The following is a 20,707-nucleotide window of genomic DNA, read 5'->3' as shown; positions in this document are numbered from 1 at the left end:
AGTTTCTTCAGCAGTACTTTTGTTTATGACCTTCATCAACACTTAGTTCCTCAGGAATTTACTTGTTTCTGCAGGTCTTTTGTAGTTAATAGAACAAAAAGGCCTGGAAAATGAGTTAATGGCGTTATCAGGATAGATGTATTGATAACCTGATCCTCAATGCAAACATATTCTGAGTTACTGTGGAGATAATATGTCATCTACAGCTACTCTGCATTATCTTGTCATGGAGTTTCTGGCAGGCAGGTCACTGCAGTCTCTGGCAGGCAGGTCACTGCAGTCTCTGTTAGAGCTGTTTTTCCAGGCAGGATGGAGAATGATCTGGGCTGTATCAGGAAGTAAGGACTGAGATAAATCCTTTTCACATTTGTATTTGCAAGGAAATATTTAGTAGAAGTGATAATTTATGTGATAAATTTTAAATATTAGTCTGACTGAACAGTGCCAAAGGACTTGTTTATAGATTCAGGAAGATGCAATTTATTCTTCACTGTGCCAGCAGTAGGAAAATAGGAATATTTTGTGTGTGTGTGTGTGTGTGAATTCTTCGGTTGTTGCTTGACATTGGCCAAACACCAGGCACACACGAGATTTGCTCACTCACCCTCCCCTGCTACAGCTGGGCAGAGGAGGGAGAAGGCAAAAAAATTAACAAAGGCTTAAAGAGTGAGTCAAGGACTGGGATAAATATTTCAAGAGCAAAACAAGCTCAACTTTAGTTGCAAAGTGAAATTTATTACTAACAGAATCCGTGGAGGGTAATGAGAATAAAATAGACCCTTAAAACACCTAATCCCCCCAGCCCCTCCCTCCTTCCCGCTGACAGTGCAGGGATACAGGGCATGGGGGTTTTGGTCAGTTCATCACTGAGATTTTCTTCTGCTGCTCCAGGAGAGGAGTCCTTCCCCTGTGAGGCCGTGGGGTCCCTCCCATGGGACACAGCTCTCCATGAACTTCTGCAGTGTGGGTCCACTCTCACAAGCAGCAGACAAACCACACCTGCTGCAAACGTGAGTCCCTCCCATGGAGACACAGCCCTCCCAAAACTGCTCTACGTGGCTGTCTTCCCATGGGTTGCAGTCCTCCAGGGACAGGCTGCTCCAATCTGGAAGCAGGGCCCCCACTCTCCACAGGGTCTCCCATGGGATCACAGCCTCCTCCAGGCATCCACCGGCTCCAGCATGGGCACCTCTCCCACAGACTGTGGGTGGATCTCTGCACCCCCAGTGGATCCCCATGGTCTGTCCATGGATCTCTGCATCCCCTGTGGATCCCCACAGGCTCTGGGTGGATCTCTGCATCCCCTGTGGATCCCCACAGGCTGTGAGAGGATCTCTGCATCCCCTGTGGATTCCCATGGGCTGCAGGGGCACAGCTGCTTCACCATAGTGTCACCACAGCCTGCAGAGGAATTTCAGCCTCGGAACCTGGAGCACCTCCTCCCCCTCCTTCTCCACTGCTCTTGGTGTCTCCATGTTGTTTTCCCTCACATGTTCTCACCTCCTTCTTTTTGACAAGAAGCAAAACCTTGTGACTTTGCTTTGGTTTTCTTCTTAACTTTGTCATCACAGAGGCACTACCAGCCTCTCTCAGAAGCCCAGTTATGGCCAGCAGCATGTCCATCTCCAGAGCTATCAGGGTTTGACTCTGCTGGACGTGGTGGAAGCTCCCAGCAGCTCCTCACAGGAGACACGTCTGTGGCCCCCCTGCTACCAAAAACCAGGCCATACCAAACCAGTACAACTGCCTTCATTACATAAGAGACCAAAATGATCTAGAAACTAACAAGTACCTGGCCTGGCAGTTTAATGAGACAAGTCTCTTCCATGTATTTTTTATCATGGACCATAATTACTGATACTTGTGAGGTATTGGATCACATAGCTGATAAAAGGAAGCACAAGATAAAATCTTGTACTAGGAAGTTTTTCAGGCATTTAATAATAAACGTTGGGTTTTATATCTGTAGTAGTAAATGTTGTATTACTACCCATATAACCACTCTAAAGCAAATGCACACCATTTGGGGCAGAAATTAATTTATTTTAATCTGTAAAATTGACAGAACCACAGAATCAGAATATTCTGAGTTCAAAGGGACCTACAAGGATCATCTAAGTCCAACTCTTGGCCCTGCACAGCACCATCCCCAAGAGTCACACTATGTGCCTGAGAGCATTGTCCAAATGCTTTTTGAGCTCTGTCAGGCTGGTGCTGTGACCACTGACCTGGGGAGCCTGTTACAGTGCCCTGGGTGAAAAGCACCCTCTGGGTGCAAAACCCTTTTCTTATATCCCACCTAACCCTCCCCTGACACAACTCCAGGCCATTCCCTCAGGTCCTGTCAGTGGTCACTGCAAAGAAGAGATCAGTGCCTGCCTCTCCTCTTCCCCTTTCAAGGAAGTTGTAACTGCAGTGAGGTCTCCCCTCCTGTTCTCCAGGCTGACCTCATCTCAGCCACTCCTCATGTGGTTTCACCTCAAGGCCCTTCACCATCCTCATTGCCCTCCTTATCTCATGTTTCCTAGTAACCTCTCTTCCACTCCCCTTTCTTTCCTGCTTGGCAACTCTGGACGGGTACGTGCAGTTGTTGCCATCTTTGGTTATTGGGTCTAGTGCTTGTTCAAAAGTGATTGCTCTGCTCATACTCATAGAACTTTGTATTTTGATCATTTCCTGTCAGTAGTGTTTCAGGTCTAGACCTCTTTATCTTCCAAGATCAGATGCATCTAGTTTAAGGTAATGGAAGCAGGCAGGATTGAATGCCATAGCGTTACGGAAAGTAAAAATAGAGGTAGCTGAACACCAAGCCATAAGACACCTGCTGTGATAGCATTTGCAATTGTAACACACTTTAAGAGAAGAATGAGTCCAGAGGCTGAAACCATTGCTTGTTTTGTGGAACAAACAGAAGTGAATACTGAGCCACATTAATATATTTGCCCATACTCTGAAATGACCTCTACAGACATCTGGAATAGAAGAAAAAAGGATTGATTTGTGCTGATATAGTGATACAAGGTATGGCTTTCTGAAGTGGCAGGAGACTTTCTAAACTGTCAGGTGGATGTACAATGTTCAGATGTTTTTGTTGCTGCATTTCATAAGTAGAAATTTCTTTTGGGAAAGCAGTGACATTTTCATCAACAGGAGGATACACACTTTGCTTTTTAAGGGACAAAACCATTGGAACTAAATTCATTGCTCTTCAGTGTCAGTGCTTCCACTTAGCCAATGATACTACTCAGATTTTGGTTACATGCCAGGGAAACAGCCATGGCAGTGGCTTCTTATTCTACTCATCACTCTTCTCCTATTTGCGTCCTATAGAGCAGAGAATGAGACAGCTCTTCACTCTGTTGGTGTTTGAATACTGTGGCTATGAAATAGGTGGGCTTTCAGTGCAGGAAAAGTTGACTTATCTTGTGCTGTCACTTGCAGCCACTATTATTATTATTATTAATAATAATAATAATAATAACAATAATAATAACAACACATTTCCATTTAAAAATTCATTTTAGGGTAAGATGGTGAAAGGAATGGGGGGTGCCATGGACCTTGTATCCAGTGCGCAGACCAAAGTGGTTGTCACCATGGAGCACTCAGCCAAGGTAAGGCTCTGCCACTTCTTCCTAAATCAGTGTTTCATGCTGCACAAAAGACAAAAATAAACAGGAAAAAAAAGACATATTCATTCTGCTACTTTGTGAGGATTTGACAGTTTTGCTGTTAGTTATTATGGTGATGCAACTGGAGTCTAGGTTAATATGGTTCCTTTGCTCTTGTCAGTGAATCATTCACCATGGGGAAAAAAATGAAATATTAACTTCATGTTTAAAAGCTGCACACATTTTTTAGCTAATTCCTGCAAATTTAATGGGGGTGGCCATTGCCAAAGCTGTAGTAAATGCTGCTCTACTCTTTGCCTCAGAATAATTTGAAAAATGAGGTTTCCCATGGTTAAAACTTGTTATGATGGAAGGATATTTACCTTTGAAGTTACCAGTCAAATTGGTACTGACAGCTTAATAGAATATATGGTTTTGTCATTATGAGATGCAGGCTGCCTCACATCATTATGTGTAAATGGTTAATCTAGAGACTTCTTGGTGGGGGCAGTGATACAGGTATACGCTACAGATAGAAGTCTCCCCCTAGAAGATCCTAGGAAGCTTTTCATTTGAAACTTCTACAGAAGAAAAAATGTTCTGAAGGAGGAAAAATTTCTATCTTGAATGTTTAAAAATTTACTTTTTGTTTAATTTTTGTGTTTCTGTTATTCCATATTTATTATATGTCTGCAACAAGAATTAATTTTGTTTTGTTCAAAGTAATATCTCTTGTCAGAATTTGCATGGCAAACTATAGTGAATATGTAAATATGAGAGTTAATGTATTAACAGTTGTGTGTTTTTTAATGAGATTTGAAGAATTAATTTTCACTTGAAAATAAAAACAAATATATATTGAAAAATATAGTAGTTTCACAGTTTATACTAAACTGTGATCTCAAGGGGCACATTTTGAGTAACAGAGCTCAGTTTAATCTGATGGTTTTCATGTTTATATGCATAAATAAATAAATGAAAGTATAAATGAGTTCATCTTTATGACTTGGTTCACTATCCCACAGCCTCCCAAAAACTGTAGTAACTTAGGGAGTTATCCATTTGCTCAGACACACACTTCAGGTATGAATGTGATCTGAATAAATATTTATGCTGTCTACTTGCTGTGGAATTTGGTTGAGGCTTAGATTCCACACACAATATAATTATTCAAACTGTTTTTTCTCCTAAAGGTACTATTGCTACAATATTTGGAAATTGTTTGCTGTGTTGTTTTGGTTTTTTCTGATGGAGTACTGAAACAGGAAAAGAATGAAAACAGATAGGTTCACTGTTATGAACAGGTCAGGTATAGAATTATTTATTTTGGCATATATATACCTACTTTGGGCACTTTTGTGCATGATGCACCTGGTGTGCACTTCTGGAGAGCCAGTTACAAGTTTTCATAAATTATTCCTTCTGCTTTTGGGCGAAGGCACTGCCAGATTAACAATATGCAGTATTTTTATTTTATTCCTATTTTTCAATTGCATTTTTTTCCTCCTACCTAGCCACTTTCTGGGGTCTTTATTTCATATTGATGCTTCTTGCTTGCTCAGATGTAATGATGATGTCATATAGAAATTTAATGTTTAGAGATCAAAACTGCTGTTAGAGTTTTCAGGTGCTTTTTTTTTTTTTTATTAGTCAAGTAAATATAACCAGGGGGGCTAAACATGAAGCCAGTTCTGAAAGTCAGGTACTGTTTATTGAGGGTGACTGTATCTTCCACAGTTGATTTTCTATTCATGGCTTTTCAATTCTTTACACCAAATATTTTACTGAAAACTTACTGCATCTGAATGTCTCACCAAAGGAGCAGTCCTTCACCCTGCTCGAAGCCCAGTGTGCTACTGTGTGAAAGAACAGTCTCTGTGTACTGAGACAGTCCCTCTTGTCTGCTGACTCTTTAGTAAAGGGACGTTTCTGTAATTGTAATCTCCAAATAAATAAGAAGTCTACCATCAGACGTGAAAATTTCCTGTAAATCAACAGCAGTCAAGATCTGATGAATGGAAGTACAGTGGAAGAGATGGGGTATGGGTAGTGCCTTCAATGGACACGTTCAAGAAGTGCTACAAGAGATAGTTCTTGGGCTAGTTTTGTCTGAGTTATGATCTTGTGATGGATATTCTAATCCTTTTCAAGTTTGGTTGTTTGTTTTCTTTTAATAATAGTGATGGCTTGTTAAACATTAAAGTAAGTTTTCTAAGAGTTTAACAGCCCTTCTCCTTTCAGTACATATGTTGCAGTTTTTAAACATAGAAATAGGCTGAGTCCTTGCATCACAGGCAGAATATAATTTACACTAAATTATGATGCTGGAACTAGTAACTGTCTTACCACTCAAATAAATACTCAAGGCACTTTACTCTTTTAAAACTCAGATATGCAGTATATTACAAATACAAACAAATATGCTCAGCCCCAGGTTAACTACATATTTAATTACTTAAGTTTCTACATGTAATGAATACCAAAAGGTACAGAAGATAGATGAGACAGCATGAAATCAGCTTTGCAGAGGAATCTTCAGCTTATGAACTGCTCTCGAGGAAGGGTAACAGACAAGTACACAAAATGGTGGGGGACTGGAGAAGTTGGATGCAGAATTCCCACTGCCTCATGAACAAAGTAGGGATAACTGACTGAAATTAGTTGAAACAAGAAAAAACACTTTCCACAGTCAGCTAATGAAGTTGTGGATGATAGCAGAATGATGCAAAAATCTCAAGGAATTAAGTCTATATAGAAGGGACTAAACTATTTTATGAGGTTGAGTTCATCAATGACAAATACAGCTGCCTGGAAACAGTCTCTGCCTCAGAAAATCTGTACATTACAGCACATCAGGAACCAAGAGGGCATATCTGCAGAAAAATATTTCAATTTTTTTTTCTATATGCTTAGGCCACTGAGAGACACTTAGCAAATGGACCTTATGTCAAATTAATTAGTTTTTCTTAATGTATTTTTTGCTAAATTACCTCTTCTTTCATAGCCATGAATATAAGAATAATAGAATATAAGCTTGATATTTAATGTCTAAACAATCCCTGTGCATTTGTGTCTAATTTGCTAAATATTACATGAGAGAAGTCAAATTCTTACCCCCGTACCATCATTGACGTGTTTTGGAAAACATAGTAAAGTAAGGGCTGGTAATTGTTCCATGTTGTGAAATGAGTTGTCTACACTGTTCAGAAAAACAGAATGGAGGCTGGTTTTAAGCACTTGATTTGGGCATGGTTGAAATATGGAGAACTGAATTGAAAACTCCTTTCTCATACTGTGAAAAGTTCTGATTTTAATGTGTTGTGGAAGACTAAGGACATTTTTGTTCTTCAACAACAGAATTTTTTATTTAAAGCAGGCTGGAACACCTAAGGCTTTATGTATCTACACAACAGTCTTTTTCTTTATCTGAACAAATCCTGAATAAATCTGAATAAATTCAGATGGTAAAAATCATGCGGTTCCATTTAAATTGCTCTTCTTATAGTGCCCTGATGGGTGTCTTCCAAAAGTCACAGAATCACTTAGGTTGAAAAAGGCCTCTGAGATCAAGTCCAATCTTTGAAAAGATCAGGAAATGCATTTCATCTTTAAGGCTAGCTAGTAATAAAATAATCTTCAGATCAAGTGTTAAGAAGCTCAAATGTATCAGTTCTCAGGGTCACAGGAACCATTCAAGCTGTCACCTCTGTGTGTCCATGCATTTCAGTCTCAGTTGGGTACCACAAAGAGACACTTCATTTCACAGGGCTGAAAAGTGTATCCAATATGTTATTGAGATATTACAAATAGCACAGATGAATCTTGGCTCTTAGGCAGATTGCACAAGGACATTCTCAAGATGGACAGGGTATAAGTAGATCAATTGAAAGTAACTAGAATGAAGAAATAGTTCCTCACAGAGAAAGATAAACTCAAAAGCACGTGGATTGCTCATTGTGTTATCACTCAGGGGTCAAACTGGCTGTGAGATGGCCCCCGATTAAGCCTTAAGGTAAACTGTTGATTCTAGATGGTTGAATGAGACATTATACTCCAAGAGTTTTGAAATGTGTAACTGAAAATTGAAAATTAGACAAAAAAATAAAAGCATGGGGTAATGGGAGAAGTGTGCACTTAATGCTACTTCTCTAAAACACTTATAAATACTGACCAGAAAAGTAATGAGCCATCTGCCTTATATCACTTCAGAGCTCTTGCGGCCTACATTTACTTAGTATGATCTAAAGCCATTTTTGAACTATTATTTTTGAAAAACTAAGAAAAAGAAAGGAAAAAAAGACAAGGACTTTCCCAGAGACAATATGGGTAAATAAACTGGATTTACTGTTTTGAGAGCATGACTGTGCACTTGAACTCTGGGGGTCTGAAGTTCCTCTATGTGTGGCTGATCCTGCACACACCATTTGTGATAAAGGGTAAGAGAGGGAAATACATTGCCCATAATGTTGTTCCCTAATTTTTGTCCGTCACATGTCATCAGTGAGGTTCCGTGTATCTCTTGTCCTCACATTGTAGCAGGAAGGGCAGATTATTAGGCAGCAGTATGCAGGACTTCTAAACTCAGGAGTCCACTCAGTGGTACAGTAAGATTCTTACTAGTCAGGCATAGAAGTGAATTCAAAGAGTGTTCTAAGCACATTGAATGTTTAAATAACACTGAATGGCTACAGCTGTGATTTTCATGAACATGTTTGAGTTTTTTAAAAACTGATATTTGTATATTGTTAAACACAGGGCAATGTCCATAAAATCTTGGAAAAATGCAGTTTGCCACTTACTGGAAAACAATGTGTTGACCGCATCATTACAGAAAAGGTAAAGTATTTTTCTTGACTCCTTGTTAATAATTTTGTCGTCTATCCCTAATAACAATAGCAAAGTTTAGTAAAAATGAAGATTATATTCAGCATCTGTTACCACTGAAGGGAAAAGATGGCCTTGGAGTTTAGATCCAGAAGACTTGGGACTCATTTTTTTTTCCTTTTAAATCTGGTATACTGAACTGTATGCTTAGATGCCTTCAGAACAAAGGTGCCACATATGACCGGCATAAAAAATGTGTATCTCCTTGTTTTCCTGTGAAGTATTTCTGAAAATTTTCTGTGACATACAGATTTTCAAATATGGCTGTAATCACAGCTTGGGAGGCAAAGGGGTATTGTTTGCTTCTGGTAGGTTCTTTTGTTTGTTTGTTTGCTTTTATCCTTTTGTTTTGTTCCAGTTTTTTTTTTCAGCAGAACACACATAGTTTGGACAATTGGCATCTTTTATATATGCTACATACTGTTTCAGATAATCCTGTGTCTGTAGCAGAGCTTTAGATCTTTTGTCCTTACTTGATTCCATTTGTGAAGCAATTTATTCTCCAGTGGAAGTACACATGAGCATCTCACACTGCTGCTGCTCAAAGTACATTAGTGGATCTTTTCAGGAAAGGATAAGTGACTTAAGGTTTTTTGCTGTAATCATACTCCTTTTAGTTTTGGTGTTTACATTTTTAAGGACTTAATGTAGTCTCTCTGTGAGCTACCTGTCATGCCAAGTAAAATGCATCAAGGGTGCTGATGAAGAATTTGCTTTCTCATGGTGGGATATTGCTACATCTAAAGGATTTTTATTCACAAGAGGAAAATGTATTAAAATATGGATGTTTTCTGTTTTTTTAATTAGTCTTCTACCAACTGGCAACATACAAATGTAAGGTACAAAGAAAATGAGAGGGAACAAGAACTAATAGAAAATAAACAAGTAGAAATGTCTCTAATATTCATCAGTTACCATATCTTGTGGCTTTATTAGGAAATTATACAAATGTGCAACAAAATCTAGATAGTGTTGCAAATTCTGTTTCCTCAGTAGCATCCTGGAATGTTCTTTATGCCCACTTTTGAAGGCTTAAAGAAGTTGTCCTTTTCCAGTCCCATAAAAAGCAGTTTCACGTGCCCAGAGGACAACTAGACTTCAGGACACTTCTGTGATGAACTTGCAACTTCATTTTCATTTTGAGTTCAAGTTTCACTGGTCTTCTGCTACAAAACTTTTATTTTCAGAGGAAAATTACTTTAGACCTTATGGCTTCCCTGGCAACTAGCTTGCAACCTCTGTATCTATCTCCCTCTGGTAGGCACATTGTTTTGCAGGTATTTTTATTTGATGCACTTTAAGTCTCAGAGGTGGAGTGCATATCTTATGAAGACATCAGATAGAACAGCCTTTGCTCATTCAGCCCCTTCCTCTCAGGGTTTCTTTTAAAAATACTGCTGGGAATCTTGTCTTTCACTGCTAGCTTCTAAAAATTCTAGCGTTTGCATTGGGTATGCAAGAGCTGTTGGAGAAACTTATAGTCAGCCAAAGATGATCTCTCTACTGGCCATGAAATGAAATAAAGGAATGAGGAAGACATTCTCTTCCCCTGTTTCTTTTGTGGTCTCTTGGTGGACGTTGTCTTGCAGCAAAGAACATCTCAGCCCTTTCCTTTGAACCTCCCATTCTCACCAGATTGGAGCAGCAGAGAGAGTCCACATTTCCTGCAGTGATGCACAGTTGTACTTTCCCCCCACAAAATTAACACATACTAGATTCTAGATATTCTAACACATTCTAGATTCTCTTTCTCAGCACAAATAAATGCTGCAGAAATCGTTATTGGTCCGTCATGAAAATGAAAAGTGGCATCTTATGTTACTGAAGGAATGCTATCTACTTCAGCACACCATTTTGTATGTTACTGCGTTTACATCCTCATTTTCTCTTTTAATAATAAAATAATTATGTGCTTGTTGAATTGAATAGGCAGTATTTGATGTGGACAAGAAGAAGGGATTGACCCTCATAGAAATCTGGGAAGGACTGACAGTAGATGATATCAAGAAAAGCACTGGCTGTGACTTCGAAGTAAGTAATTTTACAAATCAGTACAGTTTGGAGTCAGAACAAATACTTTCACAAATACTTATCACATGAAGGCTTCAGTTGAAGTAAGTTTCATCTTTATAGGTGAGGACTGAATAGATTTTTGTGGGATTTACAATGAAAGATAATTTGGGGCTGATATAGTGTGATGATATCGGAAGCATCAGAAGCTAGGAGAACCACGAGAGGTGGAGAAATAACTAAGAGTAAAAAGACAAGTGGAAAGGAAACTTCCATGCTTTGAATATGGGAGCTGATTCATCTCTGAGAGATGGATAAATATGTATTTTTTCACTGTATAAGTTAGTTCACCTAACTCTCTATAGCTAAGTTTCCATGCTATCTTTAGGTGGAGTTGTGAGTCTTCTTGACAGGAGTGACTACAGTTGTCCCCTCTGTGTTAGTAGTGCCAATCAATGAACTGCTCTAAGACTGCCTTGTACAAATGGAACTTACACTCTGAATTAATCCAGCAAACCCCTGCCTTTTGGCATTCACATTCATTCTTAAGTTTCTCTTAATGCAAACCCAAAACTGCCTTATTAATGGAAAACCATTGCACTCTAGGGTGTAACTGAATGCATGTATGGTTGATAATAAAGTTTTTTCTTGGCCTGTCTCTACATCAACATTTCAAAATCTTTTCTTCTGTTGTGAAGTCTTTTGGGGCAGTTCAACCCTTCTTTGGCAAGAGCAGCAAGTATGACAGTGTACAAATTGTACTATAAAATAGTTCAGGAATATTTAGTAATGAAGTAAAATACTCCTTTTTGCAGAGTTTCATGGCATGGTTATAGCAGCTAATTGACAGACTGCAGAGCATTTAGTATGTGCTATATAACATTTTTTTATTCAGGCTTTGAGCATATTCTTGGTAGTAAGGAAAGTAGTAAGGTAGTAAGGAAACTTTCTGAGCAATGAACCTGTGAAATTTCATTTATTTCCTATTTCCATAAGAGACCATTTCTGATAACTAAATATGATTGTGCATTTTTCTCCTTAGATATTTAAAATAAAGGTCTCTTCACTGCTGAAAGTACCTTTATTTATCTGAAAAAAAAGATGTTGGATTAAAGACTAGTGGTCTGCAACTTCAGAGTGCAGGAAGCTGCTACAGAATCACTTTGCTGAACCTAACTATGCTAGGTTACTAACTTTCCATGTAATATTTTAGGGAAGTCATTATTTTTTTAATTTAAAGTGGAAACAGCCTTCCATATGCAGCAGTTCTGTGCGGAAATGAAATTATTCATTCAGCTTCTTACTTTGATCTAGTAAAAAAATTATCAATATTTTAGAACTTTGATAATTTCAGGACTTCTTTTTCTTGGGCTGATCTGCCTGTCAATCAGCTAGCATCCAGAAGTAAAACATAAAAATTAACTTTGTAGGTTTGCATGTATCACAGTCAGTCACTTTGTTTTGTTCTTTTCCATTTAATTTGGGGAGTAACTTCATGATGAATTTGAAGGTGCAATGTTTAAGTAAGCATTTAAATAGATGTGAAGTATAGGAAAGGACTTCTGTTTTCAGAGGACCCTGAAAACACTTCTTACTTGTTCCAGACCTGCTGGTTTTAAAGGATCTGGGGTTTTTTTTTGGTTGAGATAACCAAGAGATACCTATTCAATTAAGTGGTGTTTCCCAAAGTAAAAGCAACCTGCCTATGCTTAAGGCAGAAGCAGACAAAAAATTCAGAGAAAGAAGTGATACGGTTAAAATAATGGGCTATGAGATTAAGCTTTGCAGTAGGTATGATAGGGCAAGACAATTAGGTTTAAAGAAAAGATTAACACCACCCACTGTTCCTTGGTGCTTTCCTGGAAATGTTACAAAGGAGTCATACAAACTTCAAATCTTTAGCATTACCTGAAGTTAGGAGTTGATGAGACGTATTGGAACAATGCACTGTCTGGCTCCCTGTGGTATGTCTCTCTAAGGTCAGGAAGGGACCCTTCACAGGCACCATTTCCTAGCTCTCCAGAAAGCAAACTCCAGCACAATCTGCTTTGTTTGGCTGCTGTAGTCGTGCATGAAATCCCGAGCTGTGGGCATGAAAAATGCAGATGCTTCTTGGTTTATGCATTTACATGTACTTATCTTGAAAGCAGTGTCTTGCATAAATGCTTGCAAAGCAATGCTTGTTTGCAAAGCGTGTCCCTCTGCCAGAGCACATGCATGTGTCAGCGTGATTTGCTGATGCTCCTTACAAAAGTGCCCACGGTCCCTACAGCACTGCAGACTGAAAGCATGACATGAACCTCAATTATTTGTTTATTAAACCTGTGGCAGGGAAGTGCACTAGCCTTTTCTTTCTTTTTTCTCCCCGGTCCTGTAAAGAATGTTCCCAGGCTGTAGTGTCCTATTCCTGCTGTCATTGAAATCCTTACCAAATATTTTGAAATCTTTGGCAGGAAGACTGGATTGCTGTTGTGTAATATTGCACCCCTGATGGCCTGAATTTCACATACAGCAAACAACTACAGGTTCTTTACTTAGTTTTGAATTTAAGAAAATAGGAATTTGAGCACAGTGATAGGCAGTTATTCAGGCTGCAGCATCCCTTGGTCCTTTTTTTTTTCACATTTCAAAACTCTGCCTCAGGCTTTCTTGCACGAGTAACAGTTGTGCTTGTGATTATTTATGTTCACTGAATAAGACATCTTGGGTTTGTTTATTTATATCAGTGACAGGAGCTTTACTGATATTGTATTGCTGCAGTAAAAGCAGGATCATATATTTTCCTAGTTTGAAACAGAACTAATCAGGAGAAAATGAGGAGCTGGCCCCTTTTTCTAGTAGGTTTTTTTTTCAGTAGATGCAATGTATGATCTGAACTAAAACAAATGTCTCTCTAAGTCCACTAAAAATGAGATTTTAAGAGATGGCTGTATCTTTATATGTAACTGCCTCACCTTGTGCAGACAAATCCTGTTTGGAGAGAACTTCATCGTCTGTATAGCCATATTTGAGACACATTCGACTATACAATTCCATTTCACAGCCTGCTTACTTACTTGGAAAAACATATCCTAAAGAACATTTACAAAACAAAATATCAAAGGAAACATGATTTAGAGTCAACAATCTTCATTACAGACTGGCATCATTTAAAAAATAAACAATCTGCCCTCAACTTTACTGTGCTGTGAAGACAAAATGTTGGCTTATCTTGCATGCTTAAAGAAGATTTGCTGTAGCCTATCATATAGATCACCTTGGCAGGCAATCTGTTTGGGCTTGTACTGCCATTTACCATTCATGAGACCGTGACAGAACATACTTTTGCAGATGTATTTAATTATAAAAATAATCAGGATATGTCACAAATCCCCACCACAGCCTTTCTTTTTCCTTAATCTTAAAACTTGTTTTTTCAAAATATTCTTCAAAGATAGCATGGAGTATAGAAAAAGCAGCTGTAAAGGCTAGTGTATGTTTAAAAAGGAATTGTGTGTCCAAGTACGACCACTGAGTTCAAAGTGATAGAGGATATAGATTTTATTTTCTGGAAGAACATTTTCCTTTGAGGAACATTTTCTTTTGAGGCTGTTGCAAGGTTAAGTTGATTTTAAATGGATGTTGCGGTTTGTTTTTTTTCCCTGATCAATCACTTCTGCTTCAAAAACTATTAAGAGATTTTTGTATCAGGTATATACATATGTATTTGATGTTAGAATTGTGGATTGCATTTCTCTGCAATGAAAAAATAGGTGTTAATAAGAGATAAGCAACTTTTATAAATTTAACAAGCACGCCTTTTTTTTTTCTTGAGCTCATTTTAAATTTTTGCGCAGTAACTTGCTATTGCTTACTTGTTAAGTTCAATGAAATTTAACAGAATTCAGCCTTATTCAGAATCAGAATCTGAAGAAATGTTCACTACATAGAAAATCAATGAAATAAACACAGGGCTGTTTGTGTAGCTGAAAAGCGTTATTTTGGGGTTGGGAATTAACAGAGATTTAACAGGCTTGAACTGCAGCAAGCCCCAGAGTCCAGGCGTCTTCTTACCAGTTGAGAGGCCACATACAAGACTGCACGGGCAAACTCCTCCCAGAACACCTACCTGTCCAACATTAGCAAAGTATTTGAAGCTTCCAAGATAAGGTGTTCTTCCTGTAAGTGAAATAACATTAAGAATGTGTTGTTTAGGAGGTACCGTAAGAAAGTAGCAGCTCTGAAGCTACGCACTGTGAATACGGTCTGCATTATAAATGCTGTGCTCTTAGCACAGGGTGATACTGGATTGACTGTCTCTAGTGAGTCAAAGCTGCGGACTCAGGGGGTCCTGAAATGCTTTCTACAAGATTATTCCTTGTTTTCCCAGCACACACCATCCGTTTTGTTACACTGGCATTTTTTATGCTTATTTAATCACATTTTAGTTAGAGCAGAAGTTGCATTTGGGTCCAGTTCTGATTGGTGCTGTGCTCTCACCACCTCCATTATGTTGAGCAGACTTTATGGCGCATCAGACTCATGGTCATGAGACCTATCTGAAGAGGATAGTGGTATGCACAAATGACAGCTGTTAGCATCAGATGTGCAGACACCACATTTAATGTAATGTGCTCATCAAATGTGAAACACTTGATTTTTTGATGGTACTGAAATCTACATCATCAGAAAAAATAGAAGTCTGTCCAGTAATTGCCTTTGTTGTTGTTTGCAGAATACAGATTTTCGTGCTTCTATCTTCAACCTCCAGTGTTTTGCTTTGTTTCAATGGAACCATCCCTGGCCGTGGCACAATTAGGCCCAAACAAAGTGAGGCACATAGTAACTTGGACTCAAATGTTTAAGTATTTCTGGATCTAATCCAGGGGTGCTGATACATTGTACTTATTACTTCTAGTTCACTCACAACTTTGAAAAATATCAATGAATTGTTGCCATCCACTGAAAACATTTGACTAGCATTTGATACATTCTTCAATAACTAACTTTTCCACAGTGGCTATCCTCATAAGGTTATAAATTAAGATACATAGTGGCTAGAGAAAAGATCACAAAGAAATCTAAATGATACAGAAAATATAGCCCCATATCTCTAAAAGAAAGAGAAATTAATGCTTGAAAAGGCACTTACATATTATTCTTTCATGAGTTAGCTTCTTGAGTACTGTTAACTGAAAAAGATGGGTTAAGGAGGCAGGAGGATGCAATAGGTGATGCTTCCATGGGACACATTAATCAGCTAGGGGCCAGGTTTTCCACGTAACTGTTTTTCATCCTGAAAGAGTAAGATCACATGAGTTATTTCTGATCTTCATCCTGGGGCACTGGGCTGGGAGCAGGAGATAATTAAAGAGTCTTGGATCTTCTGTGGAGACCTATTCCTCAGGTGTTTTGTGTAGACCTGGAGTGAGAGTTCAAGCAAATGTTAACCACTGCTGTTCTACAAAGTCTTCTCTGTATTGTTCCTATTTATGCCTTCTTTCCTCATCAACCTTCCTATTTAGGCTTATTTCTTTTTGGTCTGCTGTACATCTTATAATATCACTAACTGAATTTTGTGAGTGAATGAATTAAAACAATAGAATACATAAAAGTGTCCTTGCACAAAAATTAGTGTGAATGGGAAAATACAAGGTTTTTTTAAGAAAAACAAAATTAAAATTATTAACTATATAATCATTAAACAAATAAAATTGAATGTGACTGGAAGAAAGACATTTAAAAAAATAAGAAATATAAATTTGGTATTGTAATATATCATCATCTAACAAATAATCCCATCAAATGTATCCATGCACAATAGTTGCAGAATGTTTATTGTAGATGCATAACTTTGACTGCATTTCCGCTGCAAACATGCATGTTCCAAAACTTGGTTGACTGTTTCTGCACAGAAGACTATGTAGGGGGCAAGTACAGGTTCATCTGCCCAAGTTAATAACCTTGCATTCTTACACCAATAATCTATCTCAAAATAAATGCAGTTCAGAGTCTAGATATTAGCACCATACATATCTTGTATTCTTGCATCAGAACATTTAGTTGTGGTAGTTTTTATCTCTGACATACTGCAAATATGACAGGTTAAGTAAGTACAGTGTCTCTAGTCTTCAGTGGTATATAGTTGATACAGGTGGAAGTGAATAGTGGGTTGTACTGCTAGATCTTATCTGTATGACAACAGTTGTGGTTTTTTTCCCTTCTTTTTGCTAGGTTTCACCGAAACTAATACCAATGAGGCAGATTTAAATGTGAATTACAAACTGGGCTTGTTTCACAAGAAGGCTTGTTTCCAAATGGAATAAATTGATGACTGTCTTGCAATTTTACTTTTTTCTTTTTTTTTCCTTTTCTTTTTTTTTTTTTTTTTTTTTTTTTTTTTTTTTTTAGGCCTCTCTAAGTAGTTTCCAGGGAGTTAAACTCAGGCTGTGACTGTAGGCCTAATTGTATTCTGCTTTCATAAAATTACCAACTTTAATGGAATGGTGAATATATTCTCTAAGTTTTGAATAATGTTATAGTAAAATGTTAATGATCATTGTAAAAATGAAAAAAAAATGCCTTGTAGTCTGTCTGCCAAATAAGAGGGGTTTTTTACACAGAATTAGAAAAAAACATGCAAAACTTATGAATGCCTCTGATATCTGTTGCATTGGAACTACAGTACTTATCATGTCCATTCTCCTGTAAAAATGTGGGGTTTTCTTTTCTGGAGTGGTCTATAACAACTGTATGTATCTGTAGAAACAGATTGGGAATATGGACATTCCTTTTTCTGAATCTTTTCATCAGTCTGTAACAAAATTGTTTAAACCAGTGGAAATAATTGGGACCTAAATATATCTGCTGTTTCCACAGTGTGTGTCTGTTGGTGTTGAGAGGCCTTTGCCTCCCAAAGTCCAACTGTGGCCCTTCATATTTCAGTCATACAAACTAGAATGGGACTAGTGTGAAGGAGGAAGATGAAAAAGTATCTGTCCTCATGCAGGCTACTGGTAGCTGCACAATTTCCCACATGGACTTCTCTTATTCTCCAGATATAATGCTTCTCCCTAGCTCCCAAACAATGGCAAATTAATATTTGAGTTTCTGGAGTCAGGTTTGTCCTTCCAGTGTCTCATAGAGAAACAGGGGAAGAGAAGGTTGTGGACACTTTGAAGATTCTTCTGAAGGGAATACAGATGGTTAAGGGTAAAATCAATATGCATCACTTGTCAATCAAGGCACCAGCTAAATTTAAAGGGTTTGGAACCCAATTTCATCATAACTTGAGACAATCAAAATGAAAAGATATTATCTCAGAGTCATTTTGATGAAGGCCTTCTCTTCCCCGTTAATTGCAAAATCGTTTTTATATTTTTTTGCTTTTGCAAACAGATAGTATGACAGCTTTGGATCTCACATACCAAATCAGTACAATGTGTCTTTATTAAAGAGAACAAGAATTGACTGGAAATCTACATTGCTAAAATACAGTGTTCTTTCCAATATAATGGTTTCTGTAATTTCTGTCATTTGTATAAATAGAAGTATATAAAACACTTGAGTTAAAATAATTCCTGACATAAGATGTAGCATCAAGACTGCAGCATATTAAGTGACTGAAAAACAAGTAAAATGTAGGTGCACAAGAAAAAGTTTATAAAATGCCTATCATACATCTAATAAGCATGTTAAGCACATGACATAGAAAGGCATTCTAATACTAAGTGAATAAGGGATTCACCATAGTCAATGTGTATTGTGGTAGGAATGTAACACATTGCTTGGGCAACCAGACAGAAAAATCATGCAATATTTAGGTCTTGTTCTAGCCTTTGTACAGCATTTTTCTATTCTAAAATACTAAATGCTTCTCTTTCATGGAACAGTTAGAAAATCTGTCTTGATCCACACATGGGTTTTACAGCAGTAAAACTGCTTCAGTTGGAGGTATTATATTGCATAGTTGCACTTACCCTAAACAGTTCTTTGATAATCTCTTGTCAATACCATAACAGGCTACCCTTCATTCCAGAAAGAAATAAACAAAATGCCTTTTTAAGCACTGTTATGCCAGTACAAAAGTATTCCCATAATGCTAAACTGTGACTTGAACTCGTAGCTGCTAGTGGGTGGTAGGCCATTGTGCACCCTGCATCTGTAGGCAAGACCTGATGCTGAGTCTGTGGGAAAGAAGTATGTTGTACAAAGACCAGTGCTAATTTCATGATTAACGTATACAAGTGATTTGGTTGATAGGTAGTTTGCATTGAAGACTTGAAACTACACTACAGGAGATCTTAACACTGCATGTTAGTTTTCATATGTTTTCTCTATTTAGGCTGCTTAGATGTATTCCCTGTGTTACTCACTCATTCCATGCAAGTTAAGTTTGACCCTTTTTTTTGCTGTGGAGTTCTGCTCACAGAGGTTTTGAAAATTAAAAATCTGTATATAATAAAACCTGACTGTTTTAGCTCACTGTAAAGAGTTTCACTTTTGAGTAGAACAGCCCAGAGGCCTCTTCCCTAATCCATGAAGACACTTCGGTGACCATTCTGACCCTTGTAGTTCTGTAGGCAAGAAAAGGTGCCTGTCTTTGCCTTCAGGGTCAGGGATGGGTGAAGAACTACTCTGAGGGGATGGGTGTAGTCCCTGAATGTGTTTTGTTCATGTTCACTCAAAGCTCTTGTATGGAGTACCCAAAATGGATGGTGGTTTTAGAGGAGAATTATAAAAACTATTATACAGGGGAAGGCAGTTATTGTTAACTTATCCAGAGAGAAAAAAAACCCCACAAAACCAAAAAGACCAAAGAGCACAAACATTTAAGTAGATGGGCAAGTCTTAGAGAAATCTATAAATGAAAATGTTGATCTTTTGCAATTACCTATGCTACATTAGTTGTAGGACTGATTAGTTAATTACAGAAACATTTACACATCTGTGAAGTGCTGGAGAAGTGTCTGAGGGCAGGATCTGGTATACACTGCTTCTGCATAGAACTTTGCTTTGCTGGTACACGCACAGAAGCCATTGTTGTAATTAATACATGGCTATATAAAGACTAATGACCTGGTAATGTTTAGGAGTTTAGCATCTTGGTTTCTGAATTAAAGAATTAGGACCCAAGAACTCCTGATTTCCAGCTTTTCTGGTTCTCCACTTACTGCCTTGTGGAATGACAGCTGTGTTCTCTGCCTTGTCTCCTGTTGCTGGAAAAGGGGATGGTTTTTTTCCTACCTCACAGGGATGTTGTGAGGAATAAGAAGCTAAGGTCTGTGCAAGAGGTTATTTGCTTCTCTTCAGCTTGGGGATCACACTTGATCAAGAGTGTGGAAAACTGTTGTATGTGCTGTACATTTCAATTCTGTGTCTTATTTGTGTCAGTTTTAATGCAAGAGAGCAAAAGTACATGGTGCTGAAAATTGGGGATTAAAGGAGAACAAGCTCTCTCCACATACAGCAATGATGCTGTAGCAACAGGAGACAAGATATGTATGTCACACATGATTTTTTTTATCTTGAGGACAAAAGATTGTGGTAAAATACTGGTATTGTTATGAAAATGTCATGAGTCCGCACAAGCTAATTGCAACAAGCTTTGAATCCACCTTTTAAATTCTTTTGTTAAGCAAAATAAAAATTAAAGCACTCCTAAGTATTTCCCTCTCTGTGGACACAAGTGTGGTTCACAGGTAAGGTATACTCTGAGCAGTAGTTGCAATAGTCGTTATTGCAGGGATGAAGGTTTATTGGAACTGAAATCATTCCCTGCTTGAAAGCACTTCACAAGACAAGGACAGTTGATACTCTTTGTCCTGAAGAAGATGATTGTTCTACTTTATTAATACATTTGGCTTCACTTTTTATTTTGTTGATTTTTTTGTCCCTGAAAAAAAAGAAAAAAAATAGAAAATATAGCTATGCTGTATACTCTGCAAACTAAACATCAAAGTCCTTCCTATGTATTTGCAAAACAATCAATAAAGTAAAGGTTTAAAATTGCACATTTTGTCTATAAATTTGTCTGTTACCATTTTTTGTGGTGTTCTGTTCTGCTTTTGGGAGAAGTAAAAGTTTAGCTTGTGTTCACACCAGCATGTCACACCTCAGCACATGGCAAAACCTCAACGTCTTGTCTGAATGTGGATGGGTTTGATAAACAGAAATAATAAAGCTCAAAAATCAGTTAACAGCTGGATTCTATGTGTTCTCTC

The 20,707-nt window shown here is 37.8% G+C and overlaps 1 protein-coding gene across 3 annotated transcripts in view; it reads left to right on the top strand.

Moving 5' to 3' along the window:
* OXCT1 (3-oxoacid CoA-transferase 1) overlaps nucleotides 1-20,497 on the top strand; it is an 84,042-nt gene extending 63,545 nt beyond the window's left edge. Inside the window, exons 14-17 of one of the 3 annotated variants that reach the window (XM_066181094.1) lie at nucleotides 3,525-3,614; nucleotides 8,367-8,447; nucleotides 10,425-10,526; nucleotides 16,896-20,497. In XM_066181094.1, the coding sequence (XP_066037191.1) occupies nucleotides 3,525-3,614; nucleotides 8,367-8,447; nucleotides 10,425-10,526; nucleotides 16,896-16,937 (315 nt within the window). In that variant the 3' untranslated portion in view covers nucleotides 16,938-20,497. The other 2 variants (XM_066181095.1, XM_066181096.1) reach the window with 2 other exon arrangements.
* The last annotated feature ends 210 nt before the right edge of the window (nucleotides 20,498-20,707 follow it).

The sequence above is a fragment of the Chamaea fasciata genome, unplaced genomic scaffold (genome assembly GCF_029207755.1).
Source record: "Chamaea fasciata isolate MVZ Bird 193981 ecotype frontalis unplaced genomic scaffold, bChaFas1.0.hap1 SCAF_4, whole genome shotgun sequence".
In the NCBI taxonomy this organism is placed as follows: domain Eukaryota; kingdom Metazoa; phylum Chordata; class Aves; order Passeriformes; family Sylviidae; genus Chamaea; species Chamaea fasciata.
Note: the sequence above shows the minus strand (reverse complement) of the source record. Positions and strands in the feature narration are given on the sequence as shown.